The sequence below is a fragment of the Piliocolobus tephrosceles genome, chromosome 6, assembly GCF_002776525.5.
Source record: "Piliocolobus tephrosceles isolate RC106 chromosome 6, ASM277652v3, whole genome shotgun sequence".
Lineage (NCBI taxonomy): Eukaryota > Metazoa > Chordata > Mammalia > Primates > Cercopithecidae > Piliocolobus > Piliocolobus tephrosceles.
Window position 1 is genome coordinate 157,211,477 of NC_045439.1, and position 18,823 is coordinate 157,230,299.

Consider the following 18,823-nt stretch of genomic DNA (forward strand, 5'->3'; position numbering starts at 1 on the left):
TGAGACAGAGTCTGTCTCTTGTTGCCCAGGCTGGAGTGCAGTGGCGCAATCTTGGCTCACTGCAACCTCTGCCTTCTGGGTTCAAGTGATTCTCCTGTCTCAGCCTCCTAAGTAGCTGGGACTACAGGTGTGCACCACCACTCCCGGCTAATTTTTCTTTTTTTGTATTTTTAGTAGAGAAGGGGTTTCGCCATGTTGGCCAGGCTGGTCTCCAACTCCTGACCTCAGGTGATCCACCTGCCTCAGCCTCCCAAAGTGCTGGGATTACAGGTATGAGCCACCGTGCCCAGCCAAGATGGCTATTTTAGACAACAGAAAATGACAAATGTTTATGAAAATGTGGACCAAGTAGAACCCTGTGCACTGTGGGTAGAAATGTAAAATGGTGCAACTGCTATGGAAGGAGTTTGGTGATTCCTCAAAAAATTAAAAATAGAATTACTGTGTGACCCAGTGATTTCACTTCTTGGCATATACCCAAAAGAACTGAAAGCAAGTCTTGAAGAAGAATTTGTATACCTACATACATAGCAGCATTATTCTAAAACATGGGAGCAACCCAAGTGTCCACTGATGGATGCTTGGATAAGCAAATATGGTCTATCCATACAATGGAATATTATTCAGCCTTAAAAGGAGGGAAATTCTGACACATGCTACAACACAGATGAACTTTGAGACATTGTTCTGAGTGAAACAAGCCAGTCACAAAAGGACAAATACTATATGATTCCACTTATAGGAGGTACTGACAGTAGTCATATTCATGACAACAGAAAGTAGAATGGTGGCTGCCAGTATTCATAGGGGAGGGCAAAATGGGGAATTATTGTTTGATGGGCAGAGAGTATCAATTTTGCAAGATAAAAAAGCTCTTGAGATGAATGTTGCTAAGGATTTTCATTCAAAAATTGTTAGTCCAAAGTTTTTATGATTCAACGTAAATAAATAAATTGCCTTTTGTTCCTTGTATATATCAAACATCTCTCCTTTTCTCTCTCTTCATTATGTTTTTTGTTTATTTGTTTGTTTATTTTTTGAGATGGAGTTTTGCTCTGTCACCCAGGCTGAGGGCAGAGGCATGATCTCAGCTCACTGCAACCTCCGGCTCCCAGGTTCAAGCAATTCTCCTGCCTGAGCCTCCCGAGTAGCTGGGATTATAGGCCTGCAGCATCACATCCTTTTTTGTATTTTTAGTAGAGACGGGGTTTCACCATGTTGGCCAGGCTTGTCTCGAACTCCTGACCTCAGGTGATCCACCCACCTCAGTCTTCCAAAGTGCTGGGATTACTGGAGTGAGCCACTGTGCCCGACCTCTTTGTTACGTTTAAAAGTATGTTTTAAGAATAATTTTTTTTTGCAAAGCTTTTATTTTAATTAATTGTTTTAATTAACAAATGACAAATTATATCTGTGGTATACATGATGCTTAAATATATATATACATTGTGGAACGATGAACTCAAGCTAATGAACATATCCATCATCTCACATACTTACCATTTTTGTTATGAGAACATTTAAAATCTACTCTTTTGGCAATTTTCAAGTGCACTATATGTTATCATTAATTATAGTCACTATGTTGTACAATAGGTCTCCAGAATTTATTCTTCTTAACTGAAACTTTGTACTTTTTAACCAAAATCTCCCAATCCCTCCCATCCTCGCTTCTGATAACCACCATTATATTCTCATACAGCTTTTATTTTTTGCATGCAATAATAGAAAATATAGATAGAAGAATTTTGACTAGTAATATATAGCAAATCAGACCTAAGATTGATTTACTGTGTTGGAATTTGAGATGGAGTCTCACTCTGTCCCCCAGGCTGGAGTACAGTAGTGCGATCTCGGCTCACTGCAAGCTCTGCCTCCCAGGTTCACGCCATTCTCCTGCCTCAGCCTCCCAAGTAGCTGGGACTACAGGTGCCTGCCACCACGCCCGGCTAATTTTTTGTATTTTTAGTAGAGACGGGGTTTCACTGTGTTAGCCAGGATGGTCTTGATCTCCTGACCTCGTGATCCGCTGGCTTCGGCCTCCCAAAGTGCTGGGATTACAGGCATGAGCCACCGCACTCGGCCACTGTGTTGGAATTCTTATGTCCTCCCTACCACAAGTTTTCTACTATATGAAGAATTCTAGATAGACTATAGATTCACAGGCACATAGTTAGTTGAGTGCTTCAACTATTAAAAGAAGACTTCAGAGACCTTATATCCCACTGTAGGGAGACAGAGAAGGACTTTTGGATCCAGGTTGCAGCCTGAGCATGTGTTTGCTGTCTTCCCTCTCTCCCCAAAAACTATTTAAATGACAGCAGAGGACTATAAAAAAGAAAAATCTATTTCAGGGAGAAGAGGCGGGCCAGAGAGTTTTTAACAGATTTCTGGAAGCATTGAAGGACCAGTTAAAACTATGGAGAGGAAGCCAAAGCCCCAAATGTGCAATGTGGAGGTTACCATTGAGGTGAGACCAGATTTTCCAAGATACAAAGAAGAGGGCAGGTGGTGGGCAGAAGGCATGGTGACTGGAAGATGGTCTACAGAGCAGGAGGCCACTCATCCCCTCCCAGACTCCAGGCTGCCACTGTGGTGGGTACAGAGCAAGCAACTGCATTCCTGGGCTTCACTCCTAGGAAAAACCGGGAGGATGTCTGCTAAAGAACAGGGAGGCCCAGAGCCCATCAGCCCTCTCCAGTCCGCACTCAGCAAAGCAGGGAGGTTCAGGTGACACTCTCCTTCCTAAGCAGGGAACTCCTGGGCAGTCCTCCCAGGGAGGAGGAAAACCTCTTGGCAAAATGGGTTTCCATACTAATTAAGCAGTTCTATCTCTCATTCTGTAGTGTGATGAACAGCCAAGGATCTAGAGCATTTGAGAAAATCAACAGCATAACAGAAAAACCCAAAATGAACAAAAAGAACAGCTGACCAGGGAGAAAATAGAGATAATCTAGGGAACAGAAGAGAACTTCAAAAAATCTAATTCATATCCTTAGATACTGCATCTTTGAGATGAAAATAGGCTAATAAGAAAATAAAATTGTTAAGGAACAAAAACACTTTCTTAAATATAAAAAGTATGGGTGCCTAAAACTTTAAAAATTGTATAAAAGTTAAACAAAAAGTTGAAATTTCCAAAAACATACAGCAAAATGATAGAGAAATAAAAAACTGAAAATGGAGGGTCAGTCTGGGAGAAGGGGACCAGTAACTGCTTGACTAATAGAAATTCCAGATGAAGAAAGAGATAATAAAGAAAGAAACACTCAAAGAAGAGATAGAAGAAAATTTCACAGAGCTGATTCAGGTCTTCAGCATAAAAGGACCTTTGAAAGCCAGAAGAATTAAATGTCTACATATGTGAAGATATAGCTGCTTGAGTTTGCATTCTCTAAACACTTCTATTTTCATTTGCTTGAAATAGAAGACATGTCCTTGTGAAATTTTCAGGCACTGAAAAAGCAAAGAGCAAAGAGAAAACAATGGTTCATCTATAATTAAATGAAAATCATATGACAATCTTGAGCCTCATGTGAGGCAAACTTTTTTCAGACATGTAAAGACAGAGAATGATAATTGCTGTGGTTTGAAAGTGTCCCCCAAAGTTCTTGTGTTGGAAACTGAATCCCCAGTGCAACAGTGCTGAGGGATAGGACCTTTAAAATTGTTTAGGTTATGAAATTCTGCTCTCATGAATGGATTAATGCTTTTATAGAAGGAGAGGGTTCATGATCTTGAAAGGATATTTGTTTTAAGAGTTCAGCCCTTTCTCACCGTCTCTCACTCTCTTACTCTTTCACCTCCCACCATGGGATGATGCAGCAAGAAGGCCCTGACAAGATACCAGCCCCTTGATCCTGGACTTTCCAGTTTCTAGAACTGTAAGAAATAAATCTCTGTTCTTTATCAATTACCCCATCTGTGGTATTCTGCTACAGAAACACAACACAGACTAAGACAGTAATCCTCCCACATGCTTTTCTGTAAAAGTTACTTGAAGATATGCTCCAGCAAAATGAAAAAGGAATCTGAAAGGGAGGAAGACATGGGGTCTAGGAGGCAATGGCCAGACTCAGAGTGCAATGAAGGGATGTCTGATGTAGATAGCTGTACAGCAGGCATTGAGAGCATCCAGGGAAGACGGGGGTAGGAACTCACGGGGCTTTGAAAGATTCTTCAAGAAGAAATGGGACAGTAACAAGTAAGGGAATAGATATGACTGCAGCCATAAAAAAGAACAAGGTTATGTCCTTTGCAGGGACATGGATGGAGATGGAAGCCATTATCCTTAGAAACTAAGGCAGGAACAGAAAACCAAATGCTGCATATTCTCATAAGTGGGAGCTAAATGATGAAAACACATGGACACACAGAGAGGAATAACCGACAGTGGGGCCTTTTGGAGGGAGGAGAGTGGGGGGATGGAGAGGGTCAGGAAAAACAACTAGTGGGTACTAGGCTTAATAACTGGGTAATGAAATAATCTGTACAACAAACCCCCATGACACAAGTTTATCTACATAACAAACCTGCACTTGTGCCTCTGAACTTGAAGTACAAAATATATATTAAATATAAACTATGTAATACAAATAAAAGTACAAAACGGCATTTTTAAGGTAATATCTGTATGGCTTCATCTTGGAAAGAGTGCAATAATTTTGCCCTGGCTCCCCACAATGTAGCCTTTGCCGCAGCCATGCTTGATATATCCATGTTGCCGACAAGAGTCTTGATATGGTTTGGCTCTGTGTCCCACCCAAATCTCATCTCCAGTTGTAATCCCCAGGTGTCAATGGTGGGGCCTGGAGTGAGGTGACTGGATCATGAGGGTGGTTTCCCCCATGCTGTTCTCATGATAGTGAAAGACTTCTTAGGAGAACTGGCAGTTTTAAAAATGTGTGGCAGCCCCTCATGCTCTTTTCGCTCTTTCACCTGCTGCCATGTAAGATGTGCCTTTGCTTCTCCTTCGCCCTCCACCATGATTGTAAGTGTCCTGTGGCCTCCCCAGCCATTTGGAGCTGTGAGTCAATTAAACCTCCTTTCTTTACAAATTACCTAGTCTCAGAAGACTGCTATTCTTTATAGCAGTGTGAACACGGACTAGTATAAGCCTCAACATTAGCAGTGGCAAGTGTACATAGGCATGTACCAAACTTTACATCTATTTGTTTGGAACCAAACTGAAGATACAGTAAAAATACCTTAAAAAAAAAAAATAGATACAGCAGTGACACCAAGGCAACTGTTTGGAAGAAGAAAGAGAATCAATTAGAAATGTGGAGAAAAGCACATATCTATTCAAATAAGTCATGGTCCAAATATGAAGGAAATTAAAAAGTCACCTAATTTTAAATAGTTGATGAATGATAGAAACCTTGATGCCTGTCATATTTTCCTTTATGTGAACCAGATAAGTGACCCAGGGCTACCTTTCCTTCTCTTTGACTTCAATCCTACTATGCAGTTCAGCAGTGAACAATCTTCATGTAATCACAAGAACGTCAAATCTGCTGGTTTCTCCATTTTTCAGACTCAACGTGGAGACCAAGTATGAAAACTGAGTGATGATTAAAGAGCAAGATGTAAGCAGAACCTCAATAATGATTAAAGAATGATATGTACATGTTCACCATGTCAAGCACCTTGTAAAAGGTGGGGCTGATTGAATTAGGAAGATGGAACTTGTCAAGAGAGGAAGGAGGAGTATACAGTGAATTTCCTCATTTAACAAAATGGGAATCTGAAGTGGACAAAACAAGTAGATGGTTCCACGTACTCTTTACCATCATAAAGGTGACCAATCTAAGAATTAAACAGGGCTGGATGCAGTGACTCATGCCTGTAATCACTTTGGGAGGCCAAGGCAGGCGGATCACTTGAGGTCAGGAGTTTGAGACCAGCCTGGCCAACATGGTGAAACCTTGTCTCCACTAAAAATGCAAAAAGGTTTAGCTAGGCATGGTGGGTGCCTGTAGTCCCAGATACTTGGGAGGCTGAGGCAGGAGAAACGCTTGAACCCAGGATGCGGAGGTTGTAGTGAACTGAGATCACACTACTGCACTCTAGCCTGGGCAACAGAGTGAGACTCCATTTCAAAAAAAAAAAATAGAATTAAACAGGCAACTATCAAATCCAGGAGGAACAGGGGCGGTGGAGGCGGAGTGGGCAATCCACTTCCTTCTATTACCAAGTGGAGAACTGACGGATCCATCTACACGTGATCAATCAATAAAGAGTGATAAAACATGTTATGGCAATGTGTGGAGGCAACTTTCAGGAGACCTAAACACAGAGGCAGTTAAATGCTTTGGGAGGCAATTAAATGCTTTGGGAGACCTAAACACAGAGGCAGTTAAATAAAATGCATTTATGCAGCAATATGCCAGGGATGTTTTGAGAAATGGTTTTGCATTTTTTTTTATGTTTTAGAGATGGGATCTCACTCTCTCACCCAGGCTGCAGTGCAGTTGTGCAGTCATAGCTCACTGTAACCTCAAATTCCTAGGCTCAAGCAATCCTCCTGCCTCAGCCTCCAAAGTAGCTGGGAGTATAGGCATGCACTCTCATGCCTGGCTAATTTTTTTTATTTTTTGTAGAGATGGGGTCTCACTATGTTGACCAGGTTGGACTTGAACTCCTGGCCTCAAGCAATCCTCCTGAATCGGCCTCCCAAAGTGCTGGAATTACAGGTGTGAGCCACCGTGCCTGGCCAAGAAATGTGATTTTTAAAACCAACATAAATCCTGTAGATATTCCTACTACCTTTCATAAGCAGCAGAGCCCTTTTTGCAAACACAAATTTATCCTGACTCCTAACCTGTAAAATGGATCAAAGAAGCTGCTTTGACTGAAGGAGGAGTAGGCCTGGAGTCCTTTATCATGCAGACTTACGTGTGTTCACACACACACATGTGCTCATCCCTGTCTCACACACACACATTAGTACTCCTCAACACCTCACACACTGCTCATCCCATATCACATACACACAATACCCTCCCAATGACACCCACATGCACACATACACACTATACCACGCATGCCCACACACATTACTCACCTACACATAATCATACCACATACAGGCACACATATCACATGCACACAGACACCCTATACACACGCACGCACACACACACACACACACACAGAGTTCTCTAGGCCTCCAGGGTTTCATGGAACATAGTTTGAAAAATCATTGCCCTGGATGGAAGCATTGCATTTAATTTTAATAAGCTATTTTATTTCTTCTTCTTTTTCTTTAAAAAGGTAAAAACCCACTTTCACCAGCAACGATAAAAGATTTGGTGATTAATTTCTTCAGGAGTACTGGTTTGAATGTGGAATTGGTGCCAGTAGCTCTTACTTCTTGTTGGTTCTTTAAAGTTAAACAGTACCATCTTCTAATGATCCTAATAGATTACATATCCTATCATCAGAAACCCCACATCATTTCCTGAGTTCCATGTCACAAGGGAAAAAATACTCATGTGTCACTTGTACAAAGTCATGATCAATGATATGAATGGAAAAAAACAGTTTCACCGGCCAGTGGGGCCCGAAGACAAAGATCTGGCTTCGTGCTATGTCCACGCGATTCCAAGCCAGTGCCAAGCTCAGCTGATCTGGAGCAGATGCGTTTGTTCCTGGAAAGGCAAGAAACCGGAATGATTTTTCACTCCTTGCCTGGACTGCCAGGGTTTGGCAGGTGCTGGGTGGTGAGCACAGGCTTCCCCTGGGCTGCTGGCCTAGAACTAAGCATTGCTGCCTTTGCTCTCGCCCTGAATAGACCACAAAGGCACCAAGCTGAAAGAGCTTCCCGGGAGGAAGGTGGAGGCAGCCTCTTCCCATGCCAGCTGTGCATGGTCTCCTTGGAAGGGACAGAAGAGGAAGTGACTTGGGGCCCCTGGAGATGATCTCCAGGAAGGCTGGAACCCTGGGACTGCCAGGCAGCCAGCCTGACAGTGACCCCTCCCCTGTCTCTGTCCTCTCTGCCCCCTCATGGCACCAGGCTAACAGAGAGGCAGGGAGGAATTGTGCATTGCAGAGCAGAGCCCCCGGCCATGAACGCTGGCCTGAAGCCTATCATTAGAGTTGAGACAGGGAAATTGGACAGAACACTGTGGAATGCAGTGATTGCAAAGGAATCCATCTCATGTTTACACTCTAGGAGCTGAAGCCCTCAGTGAACCAGTTACAAATAGAAACGGTTCTGACCTCGGCCCATGATGGGTCCAGGAGCACCCACAGACCTCCGCTCCACAGAAACCTGTAGCCAGCCTCGTCACTCTGCCGTGGCTTCACGCTGAGACCGCTCAAGCAGCCTGGCTGGCTCAGGGTCTAGCACCAGCAGACATAATCCACGGGAGGCCGGGGGGGAAGGATTGCCGGCCAGGCCAACATCAAAGGGACAGGAGTCACCATTTCCCGAGAGCTCACCTTTCAGCAGGGCAGTTAAAATTGCCATCTCGATGTCCTGCTGGCCCTCAGAACCCATTCTGAACACAGTGACCTGAAAATGTGAAAAGACCAAGTTAAAGCCAAGTTGAAAACAAGAGGGAGACATGGGATGTTGTTACAAAATGACCACAGAGACTGACGCATAATAAAATGATCCTGACACTAAACAGTTTCAAAGCAAGTGCTGTTGATTTCTTTTTTCTTTTCTTTCTTTCTTTCTTTTTTTTTTTTTTTTGAGATGGATCTTCGCTCTTGTTGCCCAGGCTGGAGTGCAATGGCGCAATCTTGGGTCACTGCAAACTCCACCTCCCAGGTTCAAGCGATTCTCCTACCTCAGCCTCCCGAGTAGCTGGGATTACAGGTGCACGCCACCGTGCCTGGCTAATTTTCTTGGTATTTTTAGTAGAGATGGGGTTTCGCCATGTTGGCCAGGCTGATCTCAAACTCCCAACCTCAGGAGATCTGCCTGCCTCAGCCTCCCAAAGTGCTGGGATTACAGGTGTGAGCCACCATGCCCGGCTGATTTCCCGAAGTTGCAGCATTGCTCTAGGGTGCCTGCCTGCATACTGATTTTATTATTTTCCCCATCCATTCTGGCACCCTCAAGAGGAGGGAGCTACACTCCAAACTCTCAGTCGCCATCGGAGATGCACTAATCAGACAGGAGATATCTGTAGGAAATGTGTGCCTTAGAATTTTGAAGGGTCCCTCTTATGTGCACGACAAGAGGGCCTATTCTTTGTAAATGCAACGGAAGAGGGAAGGAATGGGAAATAAAATAACAGAACTTTGCAAACATGCCTGACAGGGTGGTATGTGGCCCTTTTCCCCAAGACTATGAATCTGAGTAATCTTATGAGCCTCGAAGGATGTTGTGTGATGTCATGCCCCACTTGCTAAGGTTCGAAAGCACCAGGGGCCCTCCCCCGTATGGGCTTGTTTAGCTTCTGTCATGTGGACACAGTCGCCAATTTGGTATGCATTTGTACTGTCTCTTGGAAAAGGCCGGACTAAAATATGAACGAGCCTGTCATGCACACATGGGCAGAATTAGAAAAGGAAACAGAATTCTCTCCACGGAGCTTGTTTGGAAATAAATTCAAGACACTTACGAGTTCTTTCTTCTTCATGCACTCCATTATCATTGCAAACAGCTGATGAGATTGTGCCTTATTGTAATTAAATGTTTTCTGAATGGTAACTAGAAGTTGCTCCCTGAGGGACTCACTTATTATTCTGTTCAAAGAAAATGCGAGAGAACAAAACAAGGCAAGTTAAACCTCTATATGAATGAGTCAGACATCTCTCTGTCTTTGATTTGGGACTTTGCTGTGGGAGGATATCCTGACACAGGAGACAAAAAGTGGCCATAGTCAAACACCGTATTCTTACTTGTCTTAAATTCCAGCTTCGTTGCAAACTTTCTAAGGGAAAATGAAGTTGGAATGAGGGAGAGAGAATTCCCTCAGGACCACCCTGCCTCTGACGGTCCCGGTGGATGCTGACCTCAGGAAATGGGAGAGGAGATCTAGCAAATCCTCCTGAGTTAAACATGTTTGGAATGTCTAAGCGGACCACTTTAGATTTTCTCCTTGGCCCAGCAAAGAGGCAGCTACGAACCCGCCCTTCCTCGCGCGTCAGAAATCCTACCCGCCTTCTTCACAGTACTTGTGCGCAAAGGACAGGATGTCCGAGGCGCGTCCGCTGCCATCACAAATCACCACGGGGACAGGAGGCTCTTCTCGCAGGTATTCCAAGACGATGGACACCACGTTAGGGCCCCCCTCCACCACGAGGCCCACAAGGGGCACGCCCTGCCCCAGTCCTGCAACACAAACCACATTCGCCGGTACCACCTGTGCCCTGCATTGTCTGCCGGGTTGTCTTAACTCCTGAAGTATAGGGAAGAGGAAAAACATTACGACTCAGGGATGCTCCGTCTGGCTGGAAGGAACTCAGGGACATGACAGCAATTTTCTTTTTCTTTTCTTTGTTCTTTGTTCTTTTTCTGTTTTTGTTTGTTTGTTTGTTTGTTTGTTTTGAGACAGAATCTCACTCTGTCCCCCAAGCTGGAGTGCAGTGGCATGATCATGGCTCTCTACAGCCTCAACCTTCCCCAGCTCAGGCAATCCTCCCACCTCAGCCTCCTGAGTAGCTGGGACTACAGGCACATGCCACTACATCCAGCTAATTTTTGTATTTTTGATAGAGAGGAAGTCTCACCATGTTGCCCAGGCTGGTCTCAAACACCTGAGCTCAAGTGATCCACCTGCCTCAGCCTCCCAAATTGCTAGGATTACAGGTGTGAGCCACTGCGCCCAGCCCGATTTTCATTCTTGCATTCTGTCACATATCATGGCCTCATTGGGAAAACCAGGACCTCAAAATCTGAAACTTTGTGACTCACATATGGTTAAACTCCTGAATAACCCACTCACCCGATGTTCGGGCTACCTCAAGGTGACCACTGAGAAATATTGCAAGATATTCCTTGCTGGAAAAATACCTCCCTGGCTGTCCTAGCCCATGGTCTGAAATTTCCAACCTGATGGCTGTCCCTGAAGAATGAGATGATGAAAGGGGATCTGGACCAGCCAGGGAAATTGCAGTTCAATTCCTGGCCTCTCCTTTATGACATCTCACCAAATCACCAAGAGCCTTAGACAGCCATTTGTAAAAGATGAACAATCACAGTGCCTCCTTTACCTCCTGCAGGTGTGAAAATATCAGTACATGTGTTTGGCTATCAAATAATTTTGTAAATGTTATAGCATATAAATGCGGTACACTGTTCTTGTTGACGTTTCTGTCTTCAGTGGCTGAAATAAAGCGCTGATATTGGACGCAGCCACATGGACCACTAGTAGCCCATCAGTTAATGACCTATTCCCAGAGACCCCCTTCTGTATCTATCAGTTAACAGGACTCTTCAAGAACACAGTGGGCACCGACTAACTTTTGGTGGCAGAATCTGCAGGGATGGCTCTGGGAAGCAGGAGGTGGCAGGAAGATTCCAGGAAGCTGGGATTCTGGAATGAGAAGGAAATGGGAGTGGAAGCACATTTGCCTACTTCCCAATTTTATGCCACACTGGCCATGACAGATCACGCTCTGAGCCTGTTTCACCAGCTGTCCATTTGTGATGGGAATTAATTGATCAACATTAACCAAAGGCAAGTGGAAGTGTTGTTGGTCTCAGCTCTGAAGGGCTTCAGACAAAATCTGCCAGCATTTGTTACGAGAAGATTGGAGAATTTCAGATGAGCCATTTCAGAGTTTCTAATTTGCTTCCATGAGGCGTTTCTACAGTCAGGGACTCTTACATATGTTGAGTGACTCTGCTGTGTCCACCAGAGTAATTACGGTTAAGTTCATTTCAGCAGACATGCATTGAGGGTCTGCTTTGTGCCAAGCCCTGACCAGGAGATATTTGGAAAAATGAACTAAGATATCCTGGACTCTGCCTTTGAGATTTCCAACCCAAGCAAGGCTTGGTATTTTCAATCTTTAGGAATATGGTGGCCAAATCACCTTCTTTTCGAGCAACAGAGTAGAACAGATTCTTCTTGGCTTAGGCTGGGGTCCTCGAAGCTCCGTGCTGTGGGAAGTGACAACTGAGCACCCCTTTGCTGTCCCTGCCCTGCTGAGAGCCCTAGGCGAAGGATGACAAAGGGAAGCCCACAAGTCACATGGCCAGTGAAGTGGGGTGTTGTAAAAACTTCCAAGTCCAGAAAAATTAGAGATGTGAGAACAAAAAAAATTTAGTCATCAACCAATGTATTCATCAATATCTGACTCTTGGAAATCTACAGCTTTTCCTAGTAGGCCATCCCCGTTCTACCCACTCTGCAGTATCACAGTCCCATACATGATGCTTCCCAATGACCATTCGCCAGGACTAGATGGTCTCCCACAAAAATCTTGCCAGTAATGGGAAAAACAAACTACTCTTTCAGATCGTTTAATAATTGTTTGACGTTAAGAATTACCGGAGTATAAACATGCTCCAAGAGATTATACCAGTTATTGTAATTCTAACCAGTGGTTATCATTGTTTCATCTGGTTGAGGTTTGCGTCTCTCTAGTTCAACCTCAGCTTTGGTCTGACAGTGACAGCTCCCCCTCAGGACCAGCAAGGATGATGCCCCTTCAGGAGCAGATGGCTCCTGCAGCCCTCTCCAGATATGTCCCCACCTGGCCATCTTAGTCTACGTGACAGGCCCAGAGTTACAGAGATATTTAATGATCACATGATACTTATCAGCAAATAGAAGGAATCACACTAAATCTTTGAGAAATTGTTTTCCTGTTAAAACATTTAAAAAATAACAACTAATTACAGGGAACAAGAACCACTGGACAACAGGGTGGGCAAGGCCATCACCATGGCAAGCACTGAGGGTTGTTTCGTGCTAACTCATGAACCTGGGGCAAAGCATCCCCATGTAGCCCAGTGGATATGACTTGGTAGGTGGCTAAGGTAAGGCATCTAGGTGAGTCATTTTCTGTTGACCTAACAAGAAGCAAGGTTAATCTTCTAATCCCCTTGCGCAATCTCCTTCTCAGCCTTGTTTCCTCTGTGATGGCATCAGCCCAGAAGGAGTGCATGCCTTTGCCAGCACTTACTTGTGTTGATCTTCTGCAGGGAGATGTGTTTTTCCAGCAGCCTTCGCAGCTTCACCTCGGCGCCATACTTGCCCAGGGTGCCATTGTCAGCCAGGATGAAGTGGGTGTGGGAGTTGTTGAGCACAGAGAGCTTACTTAGAGGGTTGGACATGGTCTGGTACACTCTTGTTACCTGACAAAGTGCACAGTGCAAATCAGACCTGCAGGACTTGGATGTTAAGACCAACGAGGGAAGCAAGCACAATACATATGTGTGGAGTGACAGCACTAAAACCTATTCTTACCTCTCTACCCTGCCTGTTGAAGGTTTTATTTTTGCAAATTGTTACATTAAAATAGAAAGAAAGTTAATTGTTTTAGATAATGACAACCTAGCAATTGCACTCCTGGCATTTATCATAGAGAAATGAAAACCTATGTTAACCTCAAATCCTGCACAGAAATGTTTATGGCTACTTTACTTGTAACAGCCAAACTGTTCCTCAACAGACAAATGGTTAAAGAAACTGGTGCATCCCTACCATGGGATGCCATCCAGCAGTAAAAAGGAATGAAGACCGATACATATGGCAACCTGGACGCATGTTCAGAGAACTGTGTGGAGTGAAAAAAAGCAGTCCCCAAAGGTTACATTACTATATGATCCCATTTACTGAACCTTCTTGAAATGGGTGTGTTGGGGGGGGGTGCAGATTAGTGGTTTCCAGGGGTTAAAGAGGAGGTGGGGGTAGGAAGAAATGAGATATATACATATGAAAGGGCAACAGGAGGGATCCTTGTGTTGATGGAAACATTCTGCACCTTGACCATATCAATGACAGTATCCGGGTTGTGATCTTGCATTGTGGTTTTGCAAGATGTTACCACTGGAAAAATGGGAAAGACCGCAAGGGAGCTCTCTTATTATTCTTACAACTGCATCTGAATCTACAGTTACCTCAAAATCAATCATTAATTTTAAACAATTGCCAACATTTGCAGAGAAAACACTTACATCCTTTCCAACCAGGTCTTCCTTATTCTCCACGATGCCCCATGGAGCAATTCCTATAGCACAAACCCGGCCTCTGGACTTGGAGGAGTGGTCTTTCAAGGCATCCCCTACGTGGCTGATGACACCTGTGAGCAGCCATCAGTCATATTTTAGGCTCTTCAACTTCCCAGCATACTATCATTCATGAAATTTAGGGACTCTTGCCCTGAGTCCTTACATTCCCTACAGATCAGGAGTGAGACATACTCATCTTTATCATTAAAACAAAGTACACTGAAAGTCTGAGCTCATGATAACTAGCAGTCTTGCATCAACTCTAGATATGGGAAAACAAAAACAGAAACCAAAGCAACTGTACAGGGATTTCCTTTACAGATGTCTAAGGCCTAAAGTTGGAAATAACTGGAGTCTTTTTGGCATTCCTTGGCTGCCTTCCATGAAAATTGAGAGCCAGACTCCCTGGTATATTCCTTAATGTCTTTGTGCCTCAGTTTCCTTTCCTATAACAGGAAAAGGATTGTCAAGAGGTCTAATGAAGATGATGCTTGTACAGGGCTCAGTTCAAGGAACATTGCATGTCATGGGTGACCCAGAGATGTTCACCATTATGACAATCATTATTGTACTTGCTGTTTTGTTTTGTTTTTTTTTTTTAAGAGTCATACCAAAGTAAAAACCACAAGCTACAGAATAAAGACTTCACTTTTCTCATAAATATGATCAGGATGCAATATGTTTTGTTGTCCTTAGTTATTAAGAAGCTCTTTGGGGACCACAATGAGTTCTGGGTGGTACATTGACTATTGGGAGGGAAAGGGCCTGCTCTTACCTGTGCTGACTCCCCCGGTGAAGATCCAGGCCCCAGTGGTCATGGCAGCCTTGATCAGGCCTTTCCCAAAGACTTGTTTCAGCTTGGGCTGCATCTCAAAGTTCTGGAGGCCTCCATGCACAGATATTAAGAGCTTGGGGAGTTCCAGCTGCCAATCTTTCACCATGAGGTGGAGTAGTGAGTCTGGCTTGGTGTCATAGGATACACGGATATACTGTGAAAGAGTGTGTGGCACTCAGCCTCTGTTCTTGGTTTTGCTTCTCATGTCAAAGGGGAGTGAGGCTATTGCTCATGTCCAAGCAAGAACTGCCTGGCTTGTCTCTCCCTCAGGGCCCTGGAGCCCTCTGTGTGAGTCTGTGACCAAGTGACTGAAGGGAACTTTGGAGAGGATTGTCAGGTTTAGCAAATGCAAATAAAAGATGCCTGGTGCTATGGTCTGAATGTTTGTATTCCCCTAAAATTCACGTGGAAACCTAATTTCCAATGCAATAGTGTTAAGAGGTGGGATGTTAGAAGGTGATTAGGTTACGAGCATGGATCCCTCATGAATGGGACCAGTGTCCTTATAAAAGAGGACTCAGGGCCGGGCATGGTAGCTCACGCCTGTAATCCCAGCACTTTGGGAAGCCGAGGCAGGTGGATCACTTGAGGTCAGGAGTTCACGACCAGCCTGACCAACATGTTGAAACCCCATCTCTACTAAAAAAAATACAAAATTAGCCAGGTGTGGTGGTGCACACCCACAATCCTAGCTACTTCGGAAGCTGAGGCAGGAGAATCACTTGAACCCGGGAGGCAAAGGTTGCAGTGAGCCAAGATTGCACATTGCACTCCAGCCTGGGTAACAAGATTGAAACTCCATCTCAAAAAAAAAAAAAAAAAGGAGGACTCAGAGAACTTGTTCTCTGCTTCTGCCATGTGAGGACACAGCAAGAACGTGCCAGCTGTGTGAAGCAGAGGATGGACCCTCACCAGACACCAGATCTGCTGGCACCTTGATCTTGGGCCTCCCAGACTCTAGAAATGTGAGCAATAAATTTCTGCTGCTTATAAATTACCCAGCCTAAGGCAATTTGTTATAGCAGCCAAACAGACCCAGACACTCAGTTAAATTTGAATTGTAGAGGAACAATGAAAAATGTTTCAGTACAACATTTTTATTAAATGCAATAAATCATGCAATATTTGGGACATACTTGTACTGAAAATTTATCCATGATATGTCTGAAATTCAAATATAGCTGGGTGTCCTGTATTTTATCTGGCAATCCTAACCTTGGAGGAATAGGTTCCAAAGTTGGCTTAGCTAGAATAGTGGCCCAAGAAGTTGGATGAGGATGTTGCTGAGTAAATGGGACAGGGGATCATGGGCCCACATGTGAACCTGACCTTCTCTTCAAAGTGAGGAGGGGGTTAATAATGCTCAGATGCCTTGTCTTCTATGAAATGCTTCTTCGTGTCTAGGCTAATATGTAGGGAGCCATTTCAGAAGACTGTATATTGCAGCATTTGGAACACAACTAAATTTTATTGTAACGATGATGTTGGGCCAGTGAAATAAAATGAAATTGCAAAAAGGTTGTGACTGGGCATGCAGGAGTGTAATTCAGAGTGAGCTGGAATGGATCACAGAGCTGAAGCCTCCCCCACTCTGGCAGGGCTCACTGGAAAGGCAGAGGGCACTCCCTGTTTACATGCAAATGTGAGGGACCTTGGTCCTTCTCAGGCCAGCTGAGTGCAGGCCCAGGGAAGCTGTGGACAGACCTCAGAGGAAAATATTTCCAAAGACTCTCAATACATCTAAGGGGACTGCAGGTCCACAGTTATTAGAAAAAGGAATTTGTCTTTCATTACTGAAGATGGAGCAATGGAGTGTGTTTGCAGGGTTGGGCCAGAGCCTGGTTTGTGGATTCAGAGGTTCGGTATGGATTTACAGGACACTAGATGTTCTTTACAATGGTGTCCAGTTTCCAAGCCTCATGGCTAAAAGCCATGTGCGCAGATAAATCTCTTGGTTTTTCAGTGAAATATCTAGGAAGATTGAGCCACAGCCATGAAGGAGACCAGGTATCTGCAGTTTGGGACTGGGAGACTGGCCGCCAACAAAAGCTGTGATCCTAGTGGTACCATGTCTGAATGCCTTTCTCACCATGGCTTTATTGGAGTATCCGCCACCCTGGAATTCAAGAACTCCATAGGAATCTGTTGGGTAGCTCTGGGTGTGCTTGGCAACAGACCATTTCTCAGGCTGAGTCTCCACCTGTTTGTTTTCCTCTTCATTTTTGCTGGGTGTTGCACTTGGCAGAGGGGGGATATGCTGGTTGGTGAACTGGCCACAGCAACACCTGAAAACAAAGGCAAAGCAGGGTCTTTCTACAACAATCTCCCCCTTTCCCCTTCATTAGCAAAGATGAATTAACTTCAACAGGTGAGTTGGGCCCAAACAGAAGCCTACTAACACTTTAGTAAGCCAGCTTTATTAGGGACAGAAATGCCCCATCTGATGGCCTTTTCCAGATAATCAGTGCACATCTCTTTATATGCCAGTTGATTTTAGACACATTGGATGGTTGCTCTTTCTTTCTGAAAATATTTTAACTTTTTGATGTCTTAATAACATCAGTATAAATGTCAAGTACTGAACATTCTGTGACAAAGTATAGACATGCCCTCTGAACACAGAGTTGACCTTCCAGATTTTTCTTTCTCTTGTCGTTCAGGTTGGAGTGCAGTGGCGCTATCACAGCGCACTGCAGCCTGGACCTCCCCAAGCTCGGGTGATCCTCTCACCTCAGCCTCCCAAGTAGCTGGGACCACAGGCACCCACCACCATGCTCAGCTAGTTTTTGTATTTTTAGTAGAGACAGACTTTGCCATGTTGCCCAGGCTGGTCTCAAACTCAAGCAATCCGCCTGCCTTGGCCTTCCAAAGTTCTAAAATTACTTACTTAGGTGTCAGCCAAATTTTTCCATACTGTTGAATTGTTCCGTTCCTTAGTAAAACATTTCTCCACCCAAGTAATGCTAAAAGGCTATTTCAAAAGTGACCAATATGTCTTTTTCTGCCTTGGACAGATGGCCCATTGGGCCATAACCTGCCCCAACATCAGGGATCTTCTAGTTCTACAGCATCTCTCCCAAAACCCAGCCAACCTCTCACGGCCTCCCTGAAGTCTGGCTTTCTAGTCTTCTCTGAACATGTTCCCTGGCTTTCTGCCAGCTTCTTTTCCTAGCGTGCCTAGGATTTCATCTGTTACTCCATCATTTTTGGCTGCCACTGTTTTGAGTGAACTGGACCCACCAAAAACTTGAAAACATTAGGAAGAACTGCAGTAGCCTGGAGTGATGTCTTGGGGGAGATGGAATCCAGGGAAGGCATGGAGGACAGGTCTGTTCCTGGACCCACCAGGAGCCTGCGTGGGCAGCCGTGCATCCTAGCAAATGGGGTGGGAGAGCTGGGGGTGGAAGAACTGAGAATGGAGTCGGCTTGGGGACTCGAGAGGATATCTTTACTAGGCTAGATGTGTGAGTGTGTGCACGTGTGTAACGCACATGTGCAGGGCCCTTGCCAGGAGGCCTTCTGTGCTCCCATGGGGCCAGCCTTGGGGCTTCCTCCCTGCCTTGTCTTTCCTTTTGGTTTTCCTTTTCCTTTTCCCTCACCACTTCCCTCATTCTCTCCCTCCCACCCTCCTTCTGATGGCCTTTCATCTTCCCTCCCTCCCTCTTTTTCTTTCTTTCTCTTTCTCTCTCTCTCTTTTTTCCTTTTATTGAGATATAATTCATGTAATCCATAATCAACGCATTTCAAGTATATGATTCAGGACGGGCATAGTGGCTCACACCTGTAATCTCAAAACTTTCAGAGGCCATGGCACATGGATCACTTGAGATCAGGAGTTCGAGACCAGC

General features: G+C 44.5%; 1 protein-coding gene and 1 long non-coding RNA gene across 5 annotated transcripts in view; one reads left to right on the plus strand and one right to left on the minus strand.

The window, feature by feature from the left end:
• Positions 1-18,823, minus strand: part of TRPM1 (transient receptor potential cation channel subfamily M member 1) — a 153,744-nt gene that overhangs the window by 54,916 nt on the left and 80,005 nt on the right. For 3 of the 4 annotated variants that reach the window (XM_023195674.2, XM_023195672.1, XM_023195673.1), the window contains 8 exons: positions 17,065-17,260; positions 14,916-15,129; positions 14,087-14,211; positions 13,093-13,264; positions 10,117-10,291; positions 9,579-9,702; positions 8,446-8,518; positions 7,552-7,652 (listed from right to left, as the gene is read on the minus strand). In XM_023195674.2, the coding sequence (XP_023051442.1) occupies positions 7,552-7,652; positions 8,446-8,518; positions 9,579-9,702; positions 10,117-10,291; positions 13,093-13,264; positions 14,087-14,211; positions 14,916-15,129; positions 17,065-17,067 (987 nt within the window). In that variant the 5' untranslated portion in view covers positions 17,068-17,260. Of the gene's footprint in view, positions 1-7,230; positions 7,653-8,445; positions 8,519-9,578; positions 9,703-10,086; positions 10,292-13,092; positions 13,265-14,086; positions 14,212-14,915; positions 15,130-17,064; positions 17,261-18,823 lie in introns of those variants that run through there. The other variant, XR_002727169.1, reaches the window with a different exon arrangement.
• Positions 1-18,823, plus strand: part of LOC111528831 — an 89,738-nt gene that overhangs the window by 44,530 nt on the left and 26,385 nt on the right. The gene's annotated exons all lie outside the window — the stretch shown is intronic.